We start from the raw sequence: 21,843 nt of genomic DNA on the forward strand, positions 1-21,843 counted from the left end.
CAGTTCAAAGAATAAGTTCCAATTTTTCTTCCTGCTGCTTGTTCACTTATATGCCCTCCTCCAAGGATTCCCCTGGGAAAAAGATTATTTTCAAGCTAAAATACTTTAAGCCTGACTCCTTATGTTATTGAAAGGGAATCTGCCCATAATATTGCAGATGTGTGAAAAATAGGCCTGCCAGAAGACCTTACACTGATGTCTAGCAACAACTGGCTAATTAAAGGAATGACATTGGACATCCCAAACCTCTTAGCCAGAGTAGAGCTCTCAGTCTTTATTGAGAATTAGAGGAGGGACAGCAAAGAAGGCAAAAAGATATTATCCAGGGAATCACAGGACTTGAAGGGACCTCAAGAGGTCATCTAGTCCAGTCCCCTGCACTCATGGCAGGACTAAGTATTACCTAGACCAGGAGTAGGCAACCTATGGCACACGAGCTGATTTTCAGTGGCACTCACACTGCTTAAGTCCTGGCCACCGGTCCAGGGGGCTCTGCATTTTAATTTAATTTTAAATGAAGTTTCTTAAACATTTTAAAAACTTTATTTACTTTACATACAACAATTTAGTTATATATTATAGACTTGTAGAAAGAGACCCTCAAAAATGTTAAAATGTATTACCGGCACGTGAAATCTTAAATTAAAGTGAATAAATGAAGACTTGGCACACCACTTCTGAAAGGTTGCCGACCCTTGATCTAGACCATCCCTGACAGGAGTTTGTCTAACCTGCTCTTAAAAATCCCCAATGATGGAGATTCCACAACCTCCCTAGGCAATTTATTCCAGTGCTTAACCACCCTAACAGGAAGTTATTTCCTAATGTCCAGCCTAAACCTCCCTTGCTGCAATTTAAGCCCATTGCTTCTTGTCCTAACCTCAGAGGTTAAGAATAACAATTTTTCTCCCTCTTCCTTGTAACAACCTTTTATGTACTTGAAAACTGTTATGTCTCCTCTCAGTCTTCTTTTTTTCCAGACTAAGCAAACCCATTTTTTTCAATCTTCCCTCAAGATCATGTTTTCTAGACCTTTAATCATTTTTGTTACTCTCCTCTGGAACATGAGGTGATTCCAACCTATTTCTGCCTGTCTGTCCTTTTTATTCGAAAATATAAAAAACTTGATTTTTCAAGTCTACAATGGAAAATAAATGAATTATCCAGCTAAGCATATATACTGTGCCCATCAACATTATATCTGGGCACTATTAAAGGATGTTCTACAAAAGGATGCAAATAAATTTGGTTCTAAGAAAGTAGGCTGATCTAGAAACTCAGACTCAACCAGTCTAAGAAACAAAAACCCAAAATAGTCATGCTCAGCATCTTCCAGCAAGGACATTTCCACTGTTACAGAAATGGAGCAAAAATTGGGTCATTCAGCTCAAGTCATTACCCTGCAGTGCTGAAAACTAAAACTACTTAATTTTAATTCTCACTGTACTCCTTGAAAGGGGATATGACCAAGTACATCAGTCTGAAAAAGATTAAATTTTCACCTCTCGCAGTCTAGTTTCTAACTCCAACAGGCGGTTCTTGTCAGTATGGTCCTGAAGACTGATCTTCTCCAACTGCTCTTCCAGTTTTTGGTTCTGGGCTTCTAACTTCCCAGCCTGTGTTTCCAGGTAGAACTTCTGCTGTCTGAGCTCTGAGATCATCTCCTCCTGGGCTTTCCTGATAGGAAAATACACAAGACAAGACATTATCAAGATATATCTTGATCATGTAGTTTAATTAGTATAAAAGTTTCCTGGTAAGCAGAATGTGATCACACCAAAATTAGCTCTTCCTATTTTAAATTTCACATCCCCTTTATGGAAAAAAATAGGGTCTCTTATGTCGGCTTCTGCACAGATTCCCACATCGGTGATTAAACCAAGTGTGTGCCTCGAGTAGCTCAGATATCATGGTTTTGCAGGTTGTACATCTGTTTGTACATGGAGAACGGTGAACACTAAACCTTGGAAACCTACAAGAATGCCTGATCAACAACTCATTCTAAGCTGTCGACCTTTTCCTCATCATTTGTTTTTCCATTTGGAAAAAAAAATGGTTCAGTGAATGCTGGGAGCAGGAACTTCCATACATTAGACGTCCATATTAAAAGATCAGAGGAACTGTAACTGGCTTCATTGCATACAGATTAGTTCTGGACTTTGGAAACTTGTTAGGAGTCCAATCTGGCCAACACTTGAGCAAACTTTTGCCCTGACTGAAACCCTGATGTATGCACTGAACACACAATTCCTTGTGCTCCCAAGAAATTCAGAAGCTGGTAACTTCTGCTACAGCCAATGATCTTTTTTCTTCTTTTTTTTTTTTTTTTTTTTTTTTAACCATGAAGGCTTGGTAATTAGATATCCTAATTGAAAAAGAGCTGAAAAGCTCTTTCTGAATAAGTGGTAGCTTCCTACAATCATATTATAATACATTTGAAAACTTTGCACTTGTATAGTGTCTTCCATTCAGATTCTTCACAGAGTTTACAAATATTAATGAACTCATATGCAGAAAAATACTGTGAGATAGGTATTATCCCTCTCCTAGAGAAATTACACGGGTTGCCTGGGATCACATAGCAGAGCTAGAAATAGAACCTAGGTCTTCTGAGTCACAGTCCTGTGCTTTGATAAGAAAAAAAATCATCCTTCCCCCTTTAACTTCCCTCAACTGATTACTGGCAGCCAGAATTGTCCAAATAGCCAGGGCAACAGTAGAATGAGAAATGACTCTGCCTCCTTCAGAACCAATCATTAGTTTTTTTAGTTACTGATAGAACAAAGGCTAGTTGGATTCCACAGTTCCTTGAAGGCTCTAACTGCCCATATCAATAATGCTCAGTTTAGTAATAGCTTTTGTGGATTCAAATATGGTTCAATTACAGATTTACATGCCTTTTCACAGGTCAGAGTAATGCAGTAGGGTTTGCTAGTTATATCTATAAGATCTACAGTCTCTGCTCAAAAAGAACTCACTTCTCTTAATGACTAACATGACTCACTCTAAATTTGCAGCACGATTACTGACTTGCCAAAGAAATTTGTTTGCCACTCCCTCCCAACATGTGAATATTTAACATAAGTCACAATGGGTAGAATTCTTCTTTTAGCCATCATTATATTTCTTCCTCTGTCTTTTGATTTGAGTCTGGTATCCTCCTTCCAGAGACTGCATCTAGTCCAGCTAAATGTTGCTTTCAGTAGTAGACTTTCAAAGCTGTTTAAGCATCCTATTTGCAGAACTGCATTATTTGTGATTTTATTATTAAATTATTACAATACACATCCTTATAGCATCCAGCCACTAGTCTATCTTATGATTTGATATCCATAAGAGTTCTAAAGTGTCTTGATTAAGTTTCTCCAACTCTTATATGCTGGGAAATTTCTCCATTTTTCATAGCCATAGACCGAGAAAGAAATCATTACAGCATGGTGAACATGGAACTTTGGTCTCACATATGACAACCATGCTGGTTCCAAAGTTAATATTTCAAGTGGTAGAATGCCCCTTTTTGATTCTGGTAAACATTACTTTAGTCAGCAAGAACTGCATTTCAAGAGAAGTGAAATCTATTACCACACTGAGTTCAAGACGACTGACTGACGCTAAGTCTTACCTATGCTTTCCCATGTATGATTACTTCTGGATTCTTCAGATTAATGATATTATGGTTTTAGCAGCCTCTACAAGCTTTTTGGATGATTAACTAGAGTGCATATAACAAGAGTATAATCAACTGTATAAAGCAACTCATATAAACTTTAACAGTTACTTTTGTGGAAGATTTCAGTCTGCTCAGGTTGAAGAGCTTGACAGAAGTTTGAAATGTAAAGCCAGGAATTTTTATTACATCTCTGTTGGTACAAGCACTGCTAAAAGAAGAGTTCAGAGAATCTTTGCCAAAACTCATCCTTGCTTTACTTCACAAATTCTGTCCACAGAGATGCCACCCAGCATTCTACTATGCAGCTGATGGTCTGCACATATTTCTCCAGACAGCCAAACTTTGATATGACTAATATCTCATTGAAAGGAACAACTCAAGCCCTATTTTTCCTACTTACAGGATATTAAGTAGCTTATGCTCTTTCCTACACATGAAAGTAGAATCTCATGTAACATAGAACTTCGCCTTAAAATCACTTAAAACCATTTAGGAACAAAATAAGGGAAAACAATTATCTTCATGGGAAGATAAGGCATCTAAGTTAAAATCTGAACCAAAATCTGGTTCTGAGATGGAATCAAAGATTTGAGACAACAGCAACAAGAGACCCAGTATTTTATTATTCATTTTTTAAAATAAGGATTTACCTCTAGCACAGCTGCTGATGCTGCAGTGAGCGAAGAGGACTGTAGGTGTCAACTGAATACCCTGAGGGAGCTGCCATGGGGAGGAAAAGTAAGGTCCCTAAATGGCTAAACTGAGAGCTCGACTGGCCATTGATGAAAAGAACTGAAGAGGAACTGAAGCTAAAAACCATATAGAATCATTGTGGCTGACACTGTACCCAAATACTTTCAGGATCAGAAATAAGGAATCAGAATTAAAGAATCACTTCGACCCTAGGGCTCGGCTCGTGCACCCCCCACCCCCTTTTTTTTTTAAACTGAAACGGGCAGAGATAACACCAATACCTCATATTTATAATCAACATTTAAAAATGAAGAAAAATTCCTAAACCAATATCCCATTTTCTTAGATGTCTTAACAGCTGTTGGGAACAGGATGGAAGCTTTGTGAAGAAAGGACATTTAACATTTTCTTCTCATCTTTGAGTGTCAAATAATTATAATAAGGCTTTGAGTTCCAATGAGTAATGCCACAAGAAGCAGACGTGATCAAGTCCTAAACACCGGAAGCAAAAGGAATACACCTCTACCCTGATATAAAGCAACTCGATATAACACAAATTCGGATATAATGTGATAAAGCAGCGCTCCAGGGGGGCGGGACTGCGCACTCCCGCGGATCAAAGCAAGTTTGATATAACGCTGTTCTCGGGAGCCAAAAAATCTTACTGCATTGTAGATGAAACCGCGTTATATCGGGGTAGAGGTGTACTCATTGTTATATATCTCCATAGCTGGAACAGTATTGGAATTACTGCTTCTCAGGAAGTGTTTCAGACATTTAAATATATATATATATATATATGTTGAAAAATTGCATGCAGGAAAAAAAGGGACAGCAAGTCTCATGAAATGATCCAAAACAAATGCAACACCACAGACCAATAAAACTGAACAGCTATGATAGGGGAAACAAAATATTGAGCAAACTATAATTTCTTGTTAGAGAAATAATATATTTGGAGAATAGGTCTTACTGAGCTCACATCGGAGCTTGTAAATGCAAGAGTGCTGTAGCAGTTCCTTTACTTACATGTTTCTCTGCGTAAAAAGGCTGCTATTTGCTGCCAGTTTATTAGCCTCAGACAATTCGACTATTCTCTGCTCCAATGACCTTATCTTCGAATCCATGGCATTGATCATCTGAAACAGAGCAGTCTGCCTTTGAGATCATATGATGGAAATTAGTGACTATAGCAAGGGGGCACTTAAAAATCACTTCTAGAAACTTCATTCAGAAACAAGATATCAGACCGAGTGGACAAGAAAACAAAGAAGCAATCACATATTCAGATGTTACATCTGTTACATCAATCTATAACTGCTTTTCAGTCTCGTTCAGATCATGAGCAAGCAGCTCCCACGTGAACCATGTGCTGGACTGCCAGGAAGTAACATACTAGGCATGGATTACTTTCTTGAAAGGGAATGTTCTTGCAGACATCATGAATTAAAAGGACAGCTATCAAAACAAAACAAACCAGCACACAAACACAAACACACATCCCTCTTCACCACCCCCAAGAAGCCTCCAGCAACAAGACCCAGCAGCAAAAGATCTTTATTGTAGGAACATCACTGGGTAAGAGACTTAAAATGGCTACTCTTAAAATGTTTCTGTTTCTGATTCAGTTACACCTACCGCCTTCTGCTCAGCCAGAATTTTGCATTTCTCATGTGCTTCTTCTTCATGTCTTCGCAGCATATTCTCAAGTGCTTCCTTATCGGCAAGATCTTTCTTCATCTGAGCATCTAGCAACTGAAGTAAACAAAACAAATTTCCTCAATTTGAATCATAGAATATCAGGGTTGGAAGGGACCTCAGGAGGTCATCTAGTCCAAAGCCCTGCTCAAAGCAGGACCAATTCCCAACTAAATCATCCCAGCCAGGGCTTTGTCAAGCCTGACCTTAAAAACCTATAAGGAAGGAGATTCCACCACCTCCCTAGGTAACCCATTCCAGTGCTTCACCACCCTCCCAGTGAAAAAGCTTTTCCTAATATCCAACCTAAACCTCCCCCACTGCAACTTGAGACCATTACTCCTTGTTCTGTCCTTGAACCTGTTTCATTAGTCAAAGGGCAGACAAAAAGAAAGTCACCAGGGAAGGGTTACAATCAACAAAGGGGCTTGACCACCTTCCAAGGAAAACTAGATGGGATGGCAGGAAATTCCTGGGACAGCAAACTTTGAGGGGACTACTCAGCTATCTGAAAAGGTTGAGTTTAATGAGTAAAAGGAGTTATTGGAAAGACTACGGGCTGTTATTGTTTTTTAAACAGTCTTTCATAATTTGTGCCCATGGAAGACATACATGGAAAATTAATTCCTCTATTCACAGAGGAAGTATGGTGCAGAAAAGTGGCAATGTAAGCTCCTTTTCATTACCTCACTGATGTGCCTCAACATTGACCTGTAAGAACCAGGGCCAGGTCCAGGCACTAGCGCAGGAAGCAGGTGCTTGGGGCGGCCAATGGAAAGGGGTGGCACGTCCAGGTCTTCAGCAGCAATTCAGCGGTGGGTCCCTCAGTCTCTCTCGGAGGGAAGGACCAGCCACCGAAGTGCAGCCGATTGTTGTTTTTTTGGTTTTTTTTTCCCCTCTTCGCTACTTGGGGCGGCAAAAAAGCTGGAGCCGGCACTGGTAAGAATCACATGTAGGTATGAGAGAGTAATTTAGCCTCCATGACTATTTTAACCCTTTGCCTCTCTGCTGAGACATATAACAAGAGCACCAAGTAAGGTGGCAACTTGAGAGATACCAACACTTGTTCACCAGAAAGTGAACTGAAACAACTCCTTTTGGCTGTTGCATAGATTTATTTTTTTTTTAAATTAATACTCTGCATATATATCCACAGCTTTGGATTTTAAATAAATTGAAATTAAAAAAATTAATTAGAGCTGTCCATTAATCGCAGTTAACTCATGCGATTAACTCAAAAAAATTAATCACAATTAAAAAAATTAATTGTGATTAATCGCACTGTTAAAGAACAGAATACCAATTCAAATTTATTAAATATATTTGGATGTTTTTCAACATTTTCAAATATATTGATTTCTATTACAACCCATAATACAAAGTGTACAGTATTCACTTTATATTATTTTTATTACAAATATTTGCACTGTAAAAATAACAAAAGAAATAGTATTTTTCAATTCACTTCATACAAGTACTGTAGTGCCATCTCTTATTGTGAAAGTGTAACTTACAAATGTAGATTTTTTGTTACATAACTGCACTCAAAAACAAAACAATGTAAAACTTTAGAGCCCACAAGTCCACTCAATCTTACTTCTTATTCAACCAAGGTTGTTTACATTTATGGGAGATAATGATACCTGCTTCTTATTTACAATGTTACCTGAAAGTGAGAACAGGCGTTCGCATAGCATTTTTATAGCTGGGTTTGCAAGGTATTTACATGCCAGATATGATAAACATTCATATGCCCCTTCATGCTTCAGCCACCATTCCAGAGGACGTTTCCATGCTGATGAGGTTCATTACAAAAATAATGCATTAACTGAATTTGTGACTGAACTCCTTGGGAGAGAACTATGTCTCCTATTCTGTTTTACCCACATTCTGCCATATATTTAATGTTATAGCAATCTCGGATGATGACCCAGCACATGTTCATTTAAAGAATACTTCCACAGCAGATTTGATAAAACACAAAGAGGGAACCAATGTGAGATTTCTAAAAATAGCTACAGCACTCGACCCAAGGTTTAAGAACCTGAAGTGCCATCCAAAATTTGAGAGGGATGAGGCGTGGAGTATACTTTCAGAAGTCTTAAAAGAGCAACACTCCGATGCAGAAATTACAGAACCCAAACCACCAAAAAAGAAAATCAACCTTCTGCTGGTGGCATCTGACTCAGATGATGGAAACGAACATGCGTCTATCCGCTCTGCTTTCGATCATTATCGAGCAGAACCCATCACGACCATGGACGAATGTTCTCTAGAACAGTGGTTGAAGATGAAGGGACATATGAATCTTTAGCGCATCTGGCAGGTAAATATCTTGCAATGCCGACTACAATAGTGCCATGCGAACGCCAGTTCTCACTTTCAGGTGACACTGTAAACAAGAAGTGGGCAGTATTATCTCCTGAAAACTGTAACCAAACTTGTTTGTTTGAGCAATTTGCTGAAGTAGGACTGAGTGAACTTGTCAGTTCTAAAGTTTTACATTGTTTTATTTTTTAAAGCATTTTTTTACATAATTCCATATTTTTAATTTCAACTTTCATGATAAAGAGATTGCACTACAGAACTTGTATTAGATGAATTGAAAAATGCTATTTCTTCTGTTTTTTTACAGTGCAAATATTTGTAATTAAAAATAAATATAAAGCGAGCACTGTACACTTTGTATTCTGTATTGTAATTGAAATCAATATATTTGAAAATGTAGAAAACATCCAAAAATATTTAGATAAATCATACTCCATTATTGTTTAACAGTGCGATTAATCGCGATTTTTTTTTAATAGCATTTAATTTTTTTAATAGCTTAACAGCCCTAAAATAAATACATAAGAAGTACATAAGAGCTTTCATAATACTATACGTTTCAGTGACGACAGATCTGAATTCAAATCAGTAACCTAGCCATGAAAGGATTAGGAGGACTGGACTTGATGGACTACTGTTGTAGCGATGGTTGGACTCAAAGAGACAACTGACATTTTGATTCCATCTAATTCTTCTGTTCTGTCACAACTGCAATGTTTCTCAGGCCTGGTCTACACTACGAGTTTAAACCGATTTTAGCAGCGTTAAACCGATTTAACGCCGCACCCGTTCAAACTACGAGGCCCTTTATATCGATATAATGGGCTCTTTAAATCGGTTTCTGTACTCCTCCCCGACGAGAGGAGTAGCACTAAAATCGGTATTACCATATCGGATTAGGGTTAGTGTGGCCGCAAATCGACGGTATTGGCTTCCGGGCGTTATCCCACAGTGCACCACTGTGACTGCTCTGGACAGCAATCCGAACTCAGATGTGGTGGCCAGGTAAACAGGAAAAGCCCCGCGAAATTTTGAATTACATTTCCTGTTTGCCTAGTGTGGAGCTCTGATCAGCACGGGTGGCGATGCAGTCCCAAATCCAAAAAGAGCTCCAGCATGGACCATACAGGAGATACTGGATCTGATCGCTGTATGGGGAGACAAATCTGTTCTATCACAGCTCCGTTACAGAAGACGAAATGCCAAAGCATTTGAAAAAAATCTCCAGGCTACACAGTGCTGCGTGACAAGCGTAACGGAAAGCCAAAGAATCAAATGGACACTCATGGAAGAAGGGAGGGGGTACTGAGGACTCCAGCTATCCCACAGTCCACAGCAGTCTCCGAAAACTATTTGCATTCTTGGCTGAGCTCCCAGTGCCTGTAGGTTCAAACACACTGTCCAGCGTGATTCAGGGTATAGCTCGTCAATTTACTCCCTCCCCCCACCACGTGAAAGAAAAGGGAAAGAAATCGTTCCTTGACTTTTTTATATGTCACCCTATGTCTACTGAGTGCTGGTGGTAGACGCGATGCTGCAGCAGTGAAGAGCAGTATCCGCTCCTCTCCCCTCCCTGGTGGCAGACGGTACAATATGACTGCTATCCGTCGTCACCATCAGCCCGTGAGTGCTCCTGGCTGGCCTCAGGTGAGGCTGGCCGGGGGCACCTGGGTAAAAATAGGAAGATTCCTGGTCATTCCCAGTAGATGGTACAGAACGGCTGGTAACCGTGCTCATTATAGCAACTGGGGGCTGAGCTCCATCAGCCCCCTCCCTTTCCTGTGTAAAGAAAAGATTCTGTACCACCTGGACTATCATAGCAGAGGGATGCTGGGCTCCTCTCCTCCGCACCGCTTAATGTCCTACCTGGACTGTCATAGCACCGGGAGGCTGCCTCCCCCTCATTTTATCTCAGTAACAAGTCACTGTTTCTTATTCCTGCATTCTTTATAACTTCATGACACAAATGGGGGGAACACTGCCACGGTAGCCAAGGAAAGTTGGGGGAGGAGGGAAGCAATGGGTGGGGTTGTTGCAGAGGCACCTCCCAGTGAATGGCATGTAGCTCATCATTTCTGCGGGATCTGACACGGAGCAGCTCTGCTCTCTGATACACTGCTTCTCTAGTACACTTGCCCTATATTCTAGGCATGACTGACTATTTTTAGAAACCATAAAGGAGGGATTGACTCGGGGAGTCATTCCCAGTTTTGCCTTTGCGCCCCCGGCTGACGTCAGCCAGTGGCACTCATGATAGCAGCAGACAGTACAGAACGACAGATAACCGTCATCTTACTGCCATTTTACAATGGCAGCAGACGGTACAGAACGACTGATAACCGTCTCTGCTATCATGCAAACGCAAACAAATGCTGCTGTGTAGCGCTGCAGTAACGCCTCTGTTAGCGGCATCCAGTACACATACGGTGACTGTAAAAAAAAAAAAAAAAGCTGAACGGGCTCCATGGTTGCCGTGCTATGGCGTCTGCCAGGGCAATCCAGGGAAAAAGGGTGCGAAATGATTGTCTGCTGTTGTTTTCCCGGAGGAAGGAATGAGTGACGACATTTACCCAGAACCACCCACGACAATGATTTTTGCCTCATCAGCCACTGGGATCTCAACCCAGAATTCCAAGGGGCGGGGGAGACTGCGGGAACTATGGGATAGCTACAGAATAGCTACCCACAGTGCAACGCTCCGGAAATCGACGCTAGCCTCGGACCATGGACGCACACTGCCGAATTAATCTGCTTAGTGTGGCCGCGTGCACTCGACTTTATACAATCTGTTTTACAAAACTGGTTTATGTAAAATCGGAATAATCCCGTAGTGTAGACGTACCCTCAGACATCTCTTCTTGGATGAGCCACCATTTCAAACTCACTCTCCCCCTCTCCAAAACTGAATTTGTTTCTCTGTCTAGTCACTTCCCTACATCTTCCTTCCTAATCTTACTCTATTCACTAGCTCCACTGTTAACTCCACTATCTTTAGTGCCTCCCATGCTCATAATCTTCAACCTTTCTCGCTCTTCCTCTCCCAAATCCAGGTTCTCATTATAGCTTTTCCTCCCATTACTATTATTTCTGTTCCAAATACATGCTTCCCACCTCCTAAATCCCTTCACTGTCACCTCATCTCATTTACCAAAGCCCACATAATCTTGCCCCATTTATACCCTGGCTCTCATTTCCCTCTACTGCTCCCTCTTATTCTTTACACTCTTTTCAATCTTTTCACCTAATCACTTCTTTGGTCTCCTTTCTAACATCCAACTCTTGGCTTCCTGCCTTGAAAAGTATGCTTGTTCCAATTTGCCATGCACCCTCCACTACTCAGTATTTTCTTTCAAGAAATTCCTCCTCTCTTAACATCATCATCATAGTCTCTCTCTCCTGGACAGTTGTTTGAAGTCTAATCTTATTCAGACTAAGCTCTTTGGGCCAGTGAACACGCCTTTACATTTGTAAATGCTGTGTAAATTTATAGTGCTATATAAATGTAATAAATCAATGACAAAGAGTGGGAAAAGATCACACTTGGAAGGCATGAAGATCCTTAAAGAATACTTTTGCTGAATGACAAACTGTAGGTTTTTTAGATAAATTCTGAAGTCGACTACATAATCCTGTCTCTCTCTCTATGGTTTCCCTAATTTTAGGTGGTGTCTATAATCATGTTTTCAACTGTTTGTTACAATTCTTAAAATATCCTAGAGAAGAGAAAAAATTTAGAGTGGGTGGATCCCTGGACTCACTGGCAGATGTTACAGCTCCAAGGAGGTGGAATTTCAAAAGCGCTTTTGTGTTTACTAAATTTAAAGCTTTAAAGCTAGTGTTAACGCTCTTCAGATCAAAGCAAGATCATCAGGAAGAATTAAAAGCCTTTTTGAAAGACTGATTTCCCACAAGCATTGAATAAGAATTACCTGTTCTAAAGGAATGGTCTGTTAACAGTTAGATTCATATAGCTCTCACAAAGCCTATGTGGATAATGCAGCCTCACATAAAAGGTGAGAGCATGATGGGCCCAGGTTAGAAAGGCAGATTTAGTTAGTTTTCATTCAACTCTCAGAAGAAATGAAGAAGGACGCAGAGGACAAGGGATCAGAATCCAAAAGCAGCTGTTTGGGGATAATCCAGAGGCCAATGCACCTATAAAAGAGTATGAAGGTAACGAAAAGGGATATTTACTTTGATTTTTTCATCATAGAACTGTTCTTTCTGTTTCAGCTGCAATTCCAGATGCTGTGCTGACAGCTGAGCCTCACGATGCTTTTCCTCCAGCTCCTGAACACAGCAAAGATTTATGTCAGACATACATAGAAATATAATACACAGAATTTATAAACACATATACAGTACATGTACAAAACACTCATTCCCTCTGGTTTTAAGGCTTTCTAATATAAATCTATGAGGCCTTGGATCTCAGCTGCATGAGATACCATTATGTAAGTACATATCACCAGCATTAAACCTTATAGGCAGATTGATATATCAGTTATCCTATTTTAGTGTTAGGTAGTATAATAAAAAGGGTAAAGAGATGTTTAAAAAAAGAAGTAGATTCCACCCTCCACCAAGAGTTGCCTCCTGAGCCAGTACTACCCATTACAATCTGCTTTCAAAAAAAATTAAGGCATTCCCCAAAATGGAGCCAGAATGGTTTGTGATAATGAGCAGTTATGAACAGTTCATAGATGTGTGTGGGATTCTGAAACCATAGACAAAAAAACCCCAAACCATCTTGAAGTTAACTTTAAATTACTTTGCATCAGATTGGCTGGTGAAGGTTTCAAATATATGGATGGATATCTAATAAGGGAAAGACATGTGGTAGAGTGATTTGAATAGAGGACAGGGAATTCCTGAGAGTTTAGTCTCATTTTTTATAATGTCCCTCCCTCTCTCTCTAGCCTTGGGCATATCACTTAGAACATAAGAACAGCCATACTGGGTCAAACCAAAGGTCCATCTAAGGCCAATATCCTGTCTTCCGACAATGGCCAACGCCAGTGCCCCAAAGAGAATGAACAAACAGGTAATCATCAAGTGATCCATCCACTTACACCTTGATTCTGCACTGAGGATCATGCAGGTAAACCTCTGCATCAGTGTAGTTCTCAGTGCAGTGGTGCCTTAATTTCTATGCTTCAGATTCTCCATTTGTAGAGTGAGGATAATCCTTTCTGTCCTCCCTACATGGTTGTTGCCAGGATGGATATTTATAAATTGCTTTGAAGATGAAAAGTGTTTTATAAGTTATATATTAGATGCAAAAAAATATTTTTATCCTCAGTGGCTCACAAGGGTGAAGGAACATAAGTCACACAAAATACAGCCTTGAATAAGTTAAATGCCCTGTGTCTCACAGGTAAGCCAGTTTGGTAGAGGGAGGCATTTTTGTTCATGAAGTTGGTCTTTAAGGTAGAGCTAGAGAGTCTCCTTTCTTGAGGCTCTCAGTAGTTGAGACTTCAGAGAACATTATTCTCCTTCATGGCCAGGTTTGCCATTCCAGCAGTTTCTGCAGCACAGGAGGCAGATCCAGACCTGACTAACCCTGGAAAGTGGATTGATTCCCTGACATTTCTCTAGTTGACACACAAGCATTTTCTATCCCCTGATCTTCCTTTCTCTTATCTCTTATCTCAGGAAACCATCTTGGGAGTACACAAAAGTTCCTTTGATCCAGTCACAGCATCAACCCTCTACCACACGGGCTACAAAAATGAAAGCATGCCAAAAAGTCGTCATCTAGAAGGAGCCTGCAAAATTTGGCACCCTGGAAGGGGCATTATTGTTTTCTTCAGTTGGAAAATGTCTTCTAGTGCCGAGAAGCCAATTAAGCTTTCACACAGGCCCACACAGTATAGGTCCAAATAGTGAATCACAGAACCAGGTCAGCAGCAGCTTCAGAGTTACCACCACGCACGTGCAGATGCTAGAGTAGAAGCTCTGCCAGCTCCTGAAGTGGAACTCTGCAGTGTTGGTATAGAAATGTAGTCTCTTATTTCAGATAATCTTCTCCAGCAGTTCATATTCAGCTCCCCCCACCCAACCCGTCTTTTATTCATCATCGCCACTGAGAACAGCCATCTCTACTCCCAAGCAGCAAAGAATAAGTTGCCCTTATTTTTTATGATTCAGAACTTGGCATTTTCTTCCTGTGGCTCTCTTCATCTACAGACAGGCCAGCAGGGCTTATCAAGTACAACCAGAAGAGTTCATTCCTTCAGAGAAAGCCATCATCCATTTCTTCTGAAGGCTCATCACCTGGCTCCATTTCTCTCTTCCCTCAAAACTAGAAGAAACAGAGGCCATACCTGTTCCTACATCTCCACCCATCCTCTTCTCCCCATCACTCCAAAGAACAGTTCATCAGAGTCCCTGTAAAAAATGCCCAATACCAGCTGCCTCATGCGAGTAAGAGAGTCTTCAGACAGAAGTATGTATATCTGACTCAGCCCACCACCCTATATACTCTGCCACTGTAGCAAAAAAAATCACAGAAAAGGTCCCTCTCCGCTACAGGAACATGCCAACAGAACAACAGTTCACATCTGACCTATCCTCAGATTCAGGTCTTCTGCTAGTTGTCTTGTCACCAGGAGAAACATAAAGCATTTATGGTTAAAGAAAAAAAACAAAACACTTCCTCAAAGAAGTCCAGATCTCACCAAACTGTAGAGCAAAAACTCTAGACACCATAAAAAGAAACCTTCTAACTGCAATCAGCAAAAACCAACTTCATTTTCTATTTTGCCCTCCAAAGACAGATAACTCTCCAAGTCAGAACTGGCAGGACTTAAGGAAGAGACCCCTGAAACTCCAGACCTGCTTGTCTTAGTTGCTTTTGAACACAGAACATCAGGGTTGGTAGGGACCTCAGGAGGTCATCTAGTCCAACCCCCTGCTCAAAGCAGAACCCATCCCCAGACAGATTTTTACCCTAGTTCCCTAAATGGCCCCCTCAAGGTTGAACTAACAACCCTGGGTTTAGCAAGCCAATGCTCAAACCACTGAGCTTTATATGTTATATAAGGGCATTATGATCCAACATTCTATGTAAACATGGAGAAAACTGCAGATCCAAAACAAGGCCCATTGAACAGTGAAATTATATTTCTGCATTCCCTTCCATTTTTTATGGAGAATAATAAAACTCAAACAAAAATGCCCAAATACACACAAGAGACTTATGCAACAAGTCTTGATGTGTTACATGGTCTCTGAATACAAAGCTGGCTTTGTACCCCAGCAAGCAGTGGTCTTTCACTTATGCCCTGATGCTGAAAGACAGAACAATGCCAAGGGCCTTATTCTACCACCTTTATGGTGCCTCAAGGGTTCTGACTTTGAAATCCATTTATGAAGCTATTTCTCAGAACAATTATAGATCACCTATCAACTTCCGTTAAGGCTATTTATACATTCCCATTGGGCCTTCACACAGCGTATGTCTCCAGTTCTCCTGCAGTCAGGACTATGACCACCTGTTCAAGGGTGTTTAACATGTTAGTTTTCCTGGTAGTAACCCCAAGAGAGAGTGGGGGAGGTGCAGAGAATCCATATCTATCACTTTTCTAGATTACAGTCTCATCTGACCTCCATTCAAGCTAAAAGCAACAAACAATGCCAAATATGTGACCTTTTTCCTTCAGCACCACATTTTTAATTAGCCCTCCTTCAGAGTAGCGCTGCTGTTATAAACTTACTGCTGGAATGATGAACCTAGCTATTAAGGGGAAGCTAAATATGTACTATCCTGATCTCTCTTCTTAAAAAATGAGTCAGGTTTGCCATTACACCCTTCCTTTGGTAGGGGATCATTTTTAATTTTCAATATATCTTTTGGGTCTCCTTCAGGCACTGTAGAAAGGTAATTTAATGAAAGATAGATAGTTGATAAACTCAACTACCAAGAAAGATATATGTAACATATATTTTGTCTCTGGAAGCAGTCTCATTGAGGGCGAGGAGTGCTCCCGAGGGCACAATAAATCACTTCCCTGTGACTGACAGGTCTAGATCCTACAGCCTATGGTACAGACGGAAACCCACTGTTTGAATGGGTATTTGTAGAAGAGAACTCATCAGAGAATCACACATTTATTCATCTACCTCATCACAAGACAATGGCTTCTTCCCCCAGGGAGGTATAAGTACCAGCAGTACCCTCTGTTTGGTTCCCTTTAGACTAAATTAACCAAAAAGACTTAACAGATCTAACAACAAGAAAAACAAGAAATTTCCAACTATAGTGGGGAAAGTACGTGGGTGAGAATGGATCTCTGACAAATATCTTAAGAGAAAAACAGTTTGATGATTAATTTTGTTCTTCTGCAAAAGGTAAGCATTTGGGATAGATTAGAAGTCAGATTAAATTGCAAGGGATTTCAAAGTTAAATACTAAAGATGTCACTGTTACACAACCCAGCAATGACCATTAAGAAAGTTATGCATTTGAAATAGACAGTAGGAAATGAATTGCATACTAGTGAGTTAATACAATTGAGGCAACTGGGACTTCTTAAAAGTCATTTGGTAAGAGATCATAGATGCCTAGGAGTTAGTTTATAACTAACACTGCAGACAGCAGAATTTGTGCACTGAAGTTATTTCCAACATTAAATTTATACAACATCCAGTTCCCTTATTCAACAACCCCCACCCGATTTTATGTAGTTCTGTGTCTTCTCTTCCCACTCCACTGTGGCATACTCTTTCCCTTTATTTCATTTTCATCCCTGCTCACCAAAATTTTGTCTGCCATCTGTTGTATCTGCTGAGATTTGGTTTGAATATCTTCCTTTAGTCGGTTTTCTCTGCGTTCCACAGTCTCTAATCTCTTCACTTGATTCTCCAGAGAATGGCGCCGTTCCTGCAGAGCAATTATGAACTGCCATTTAAGCTAAACAAGTTTTGATTATCAAACAGCAGTGAGCAGGCACTAGGAAAAGTCAGCTGAAGCCACCAATATGTGGTTCTCTTCTACATCCAAAATCGTCCCCACTCCCAAAGACTTAACCTAGTCACATGTTCATGTTGAATCCAGATGGAAAACAACACCAAAAAGCTTCCCAGTAAGTATTCTTCAGAGAAATACATTTATAAAAGAATGAATAGTCAACTGCTATTTTCTAATCTCTCTCCTCTGACAAGCTGTTACAGGGATCCTGGCTATTTAGTGTTCTACAAGTAGGGGCTTCTAAGCCCAGTTACATCCTATTGACTAGTCCAGTGTAGCCAGAAATTCTCTGCTCACCTCTGCTTCAAGCAGTTTCTTTTTCATGCCTTCATTAGAGTCTTCCCGATTCTGCAATTTCTCCAACTCTTTCTCTGCTCTCTCCTTTGCCTGACGGATATTCTGAAGAAGTTCAGTTGCCTCAGAGCTGGCTTTCACAGCCTAAACCAAGAGGAAAAAAAATAGTAAATGTTAGTACAAAGTCACACACACACAAAGTCTTCATGGTAACAGATGCATGTACAGTATGATGGCAACCTCAGATGTTCAGCATTCTGAATAAAACATTTATAAAAGCCTGGTCTGGCAGCCTAGAATTAGCACAACATCCAACCATGTGAAGGAATATTTCATTTAGTCTCCTGAGGGCTGTAATACTTTGTTCTAATTCTGGTTGATGTCTGGTGTTAGGACGGCTGATTGGTGCTTAGTGGCCTGTGATGGCGGTCAGACTAGATGATATGGTAGTCCCTTCTGCCCTTAAACTCTATGAATCCAAGTTCAAACTTCTGCTCCAAACTTCACTTCAGCTGTTGCAAATGTTGGAAAGAGCACGAGGGAAGGAGAATTACAGGTCTGTCTTGTTCTACCAGTAGCTTCTACTGCTCTACTTGCACTGGAGCTCAAGCCTAGTCCACAAACTCAGCCTAATCCCTTGAGACAAGATTCGTAGATATATTTCTGCTCAAGTGCTGAGAGAACATTGTATTGAGCCACATCATTTCTTGAAACGAATGAGACAGTAATAGTGAAAACTGGTGGCCTGCTGGAAGGACTGAGATGAAAATGACATCCTCATACTGTTTTGACCTCAATGTTCACACTACAGATTTATTATCCTTAAAGAAGCCCCATTTCTGGAAAGCCAAAAAGGCCAGCAGACCAGTTGTGGGAAGGGGTTTCAGATGCTCCCAGACAGATATGAAGCGGCTAGCTCTCTCCTCTACCCAAAAAGAACCACCATTAGCAATGTATTAGCTGGTATAGTGTTTTCTCATATATAGGCCTTTTGGGTGCACTGGAATTTCAGTGCCCATTAAAGTGAGACTGATAGCACTGATTACAGCAAGGTAGGTACTGTGTATATTTCCTCCAGATGCTAATGTATCCTAATTCTGTCATGAACTCTTATCATAGACTCATAGGACTGGAAGGGACCTCGATGGGTCATCTAGTCCAGTCCCCTGCATTCTACTGTTTGACCTATCAACAGAGTAGAAATTGCTAATTGAGAAGTGATTTTATGATTAATACTAAAGTATGCTGGGAGAGTAAGCCAAGACCTAAATACATTTCATTGCTGAACTAGCAAGACATGAACCCAGGTCTCCAGAAATAAAAGGTTAAGATAGTATGTTAGATGCTGTACGCCCATGCTGGTCTTTTAAATTAGAATTTCTGCGCACTATTCCTGTTGTGACTCAGCTTCATTTGTAAAAATAAACACTGTTGACACATTTCAAGAGCAGAAAGCATATGGAGAATTCTGATTTCAGATACCGGCTCCCACCCCCACTTTCTCCCTCTGACATCCCCTCTTGCTGTGACTAATTCTATTTTTGACTATGAAACAGTGCATATCTCCCCTGCATTAGGGTTTTGCTGGAAAGCCTTATGAAAAAATCACTAACCCCACCCCTGACTTTACCTTTGCCAGCTTGTCCTGCAGCTCCTGGATTTTGGTCTGCTGCTCTGTATTGATCTACAGTTAAATGCAAGGGAGAAAAAATGAATGTCCACCATACTTGTGATTTATTTATTTTAGTCTTCCCAGGACCTTTGTTTCTCCCTATAATTCCAACCTGCCAGATGATCCAATGCATTCCTGCTCCTGATTTCCTCTAGACCATTTGCAATATTTGTCACTAAATAAATCAATCACTTTGCAACAGCATGCAGAACTAAATAAATTTATTTTTCAGAATAATCATATTTTCCATGTGCCATTCTTCATTCATAATGATACATACAGGGTTTCTCTTTTAACTCATCTCCGGCACAGATTGTTCATAATAGCTTTGTCTTGGCATACCTACTCTATAAGTTCAGTTGACAACAGCCTGACCAAGCCCAGCTTTAAATCAAAACAAACAGAACAGTCAGTCCCACAGAGAAAGAAGATGGACGTCTGTTCATGCCACTGACTATCCATGGATGTTCTGGGTTTCTGATAGTGATAATATGCTTGGGCAGTAAACTCTACTGACACTAAGGAAGCATACCTTCTCCAGTTTGGAATACAGCTCTCCTACTTCAGTTTTCCCATGGTCTTTAGCCTGTAATTTAAAAATATACAAGGTGTAACTCTGAAGAAAAGTTTTAGGATCTTGGACTTCACCCAGAATCATAACCTCAGGCAGTTTAAATGTAAACAGCTTTACAGGGAATAAATGAAATTGTTCCAACCATACTGGTAATACAAAATGGCTTCCAACCATACATCCTGTACCAAGTTTCCAAGGACTTGAATGCAACTCATTTATAAATCCCAGCCAACACACACTAGAAACTAGGAGTGTAACAACACCTTTCCCAGGGAGCCTTCACTACCTTCTGTAGTTTGTTGTGACATTCAGTAGCTTTACGTTTGAATTCTTCAGCTGCCAATCGTGACTCTCTCAACTCCGATTCATAGAGATCACTACGTCTACGAGCTGAAATAAGATCCTCTTCTAACTGATTCATCATCAACCTCATCTCTTCTACCTGGGCTTGATACTCCTGTGGGAGGAAAAGGGACATTACATTTTGGAAAGCACAGAGGAAAGACAAAGAGTGGCAAACAAAATGATAGTACCTATATGGACTAGGCAGAAAGCAGACAAAGTATGTAAAGAGAGGACAAAAACATGAAATAAAAGGGTGAGAGCCAGGCAGAATACAGTATCCATTCCTTTCTGGCTTGTGTTTTTCATGACAGAGCCAATATGTCATTTCCAAGCCACTACCTCAGAGAAGATACAAAATGTAACCAAAAAAAATCTATTTTGAGGGGATTCCACTGCAGAAACACATCCATGGTTTTTTAAACAAATAGTAAAGTACTTACATGTTATTTCTCTCGCTGAAGGTTAGTGGTCTATATAGACATATGCTTCTGAGTTTTGTGCCTCTGTCAAACACCCAGATATATTCTCTCAAAGTTATTCAGACTGATAACATGAGATTTACTACAAACCTGGGTGGTCAGGGTGGATGAAAAGAAGAAAAAAAAAAAAAGTGTTGTGGCCTCCAACCATCAGTTTATTGGTTTCTTTTGATAGCTCAGGAAAGAAAAATATTAAACCTAAAGTAAAAGTCCTCTATCATTCTTCATGGGAGTAGCAGTAGTCTAATATCAAATGCTATCTTTGGAGGATAACCCTCTAGGAGTCACATTTTCCTCCTCAAAGGCTATTATTCTTTGTAGTTCACTCCTCCATTAAACTACAATAAAGGATTTGGAATAAAAATTCTGGAAAAGTGCAATGCCTAAAAATCAAAGAACAGAAAGAACATTTGAACTAATTGTTCCAATTAGGGCAAGCATCCAAGGTGAGAAGTGGTGTACATAGATCCTGGGGTGACCAATGAAATCTTCAGTAGAGGAATCTAAGTGTTGATTGTTATTATATAATAAGCATTTGTATAATCCTTTAAATATACAAGTGATTACAAGAAAACAAACATTGTCCCTTTCCTAAAGAGCTTGATTTTATATCTATCTGGTGGGTGGGGAGCATGTGCACCAGGAGTATGCTAAGCAAGTACACAACACAAAGGAATGGGAGAAAGGACATAACAGATCTTGCTTTCCATGTTATTTTCTTAGAGTCCATATACACACACACTATTATTCATTTCTCTCTGCCAAACCTTGCCCATTCACCCACTACTTTTACTTTCTCCTGTGTTCAAAATCATATTTATCAGTTAATTCTCTTCTTTCTACACTTCCTGCCACATATGGCTGGAGGTTGCCACTAGCAGCCTTTTTCCTTAGAGTGACTCTCTGGTTCATAATACCAACAGGGGACCTAGCTGGTCCATCCTCCCACCAAGTCCAACTGTTGCAGTTCAAGTATTTTCTCCCTGGACGGGGCTGGAGCTTTTATACCATAGGTGATGCAAACATGCATTAGCTCAAAATATCCTTTCACATCAATGGATTTGCGCAAAGAAAGATATAGAATGTTTAGAAGAAGTTTGTTCTGCTCAGAGATCACAA

The 21,843-nt window shown here is 40.2% G+C and overlaps 1 protein-coding gene across 2 annotated transcripts in view; it reads right to left on the reverse strand.

The window, feature by feature from the left end:
- The window catches only part of CIT (citron rho-interacting serine/threonine kinase), a 104,717-nt gene that overhangs the window by 46,177 nt on the left and 36,697 nt on the right, over positions 1-21,843 (reverse strand). For both annotated transcript variants that reach the window (XM_050923570.1, XM_050923569.1), the window contains 9 exons: positions 20,187-20,357; positions 19,859-19,912; positions 19,285-19,338; positions 17,658-17,798; positions 17,148-17,273; positions 12,584-12,679; positions 6,002-6,118; positions 5,393-5,502; positions 1,503-1,677 (listed from right to left, as the gene is read on the reverse strand). In XM_050923570.1, coding sequence (XP_050779527.1) covers positions 1,503-1,677; positions 5,393-5,502; positions 6,002-6,118; positions 12,584-12,679; positions 17,148-17,273; positions 17,658-17,798; positions 19,285-19,338; positions 19,859-19,912; positions 20,187-20,357 — 1,044 coding nt within the window. The remainder of the gene's footprint in view (positions 1-1,502; positions 1,678-5,392; positions 5,503-6,001; positions 6,119-12,583; positions 12,680-17,147; positions 17,274-17,657; positions 17,799-19,284; positions 19,339-19,858; positions 19,913-20,186; positions 20,358-21,843) is intronic.

Source organism: Gopherus flavomarginatus, chromosome 15 (genome assembly GCF_025201925.1).
Source record: "Gopherus flavomarginatus isolate rGopFla2 chromosome 15, rGopFla2.mat.asm, whole genome shotgun sequence".
Lineage (NCBI taxonomy): Eukaryota > Metazoa > Chordata > Testudines > Testudinidae > Gopherus > Gopherus flavomarginatus.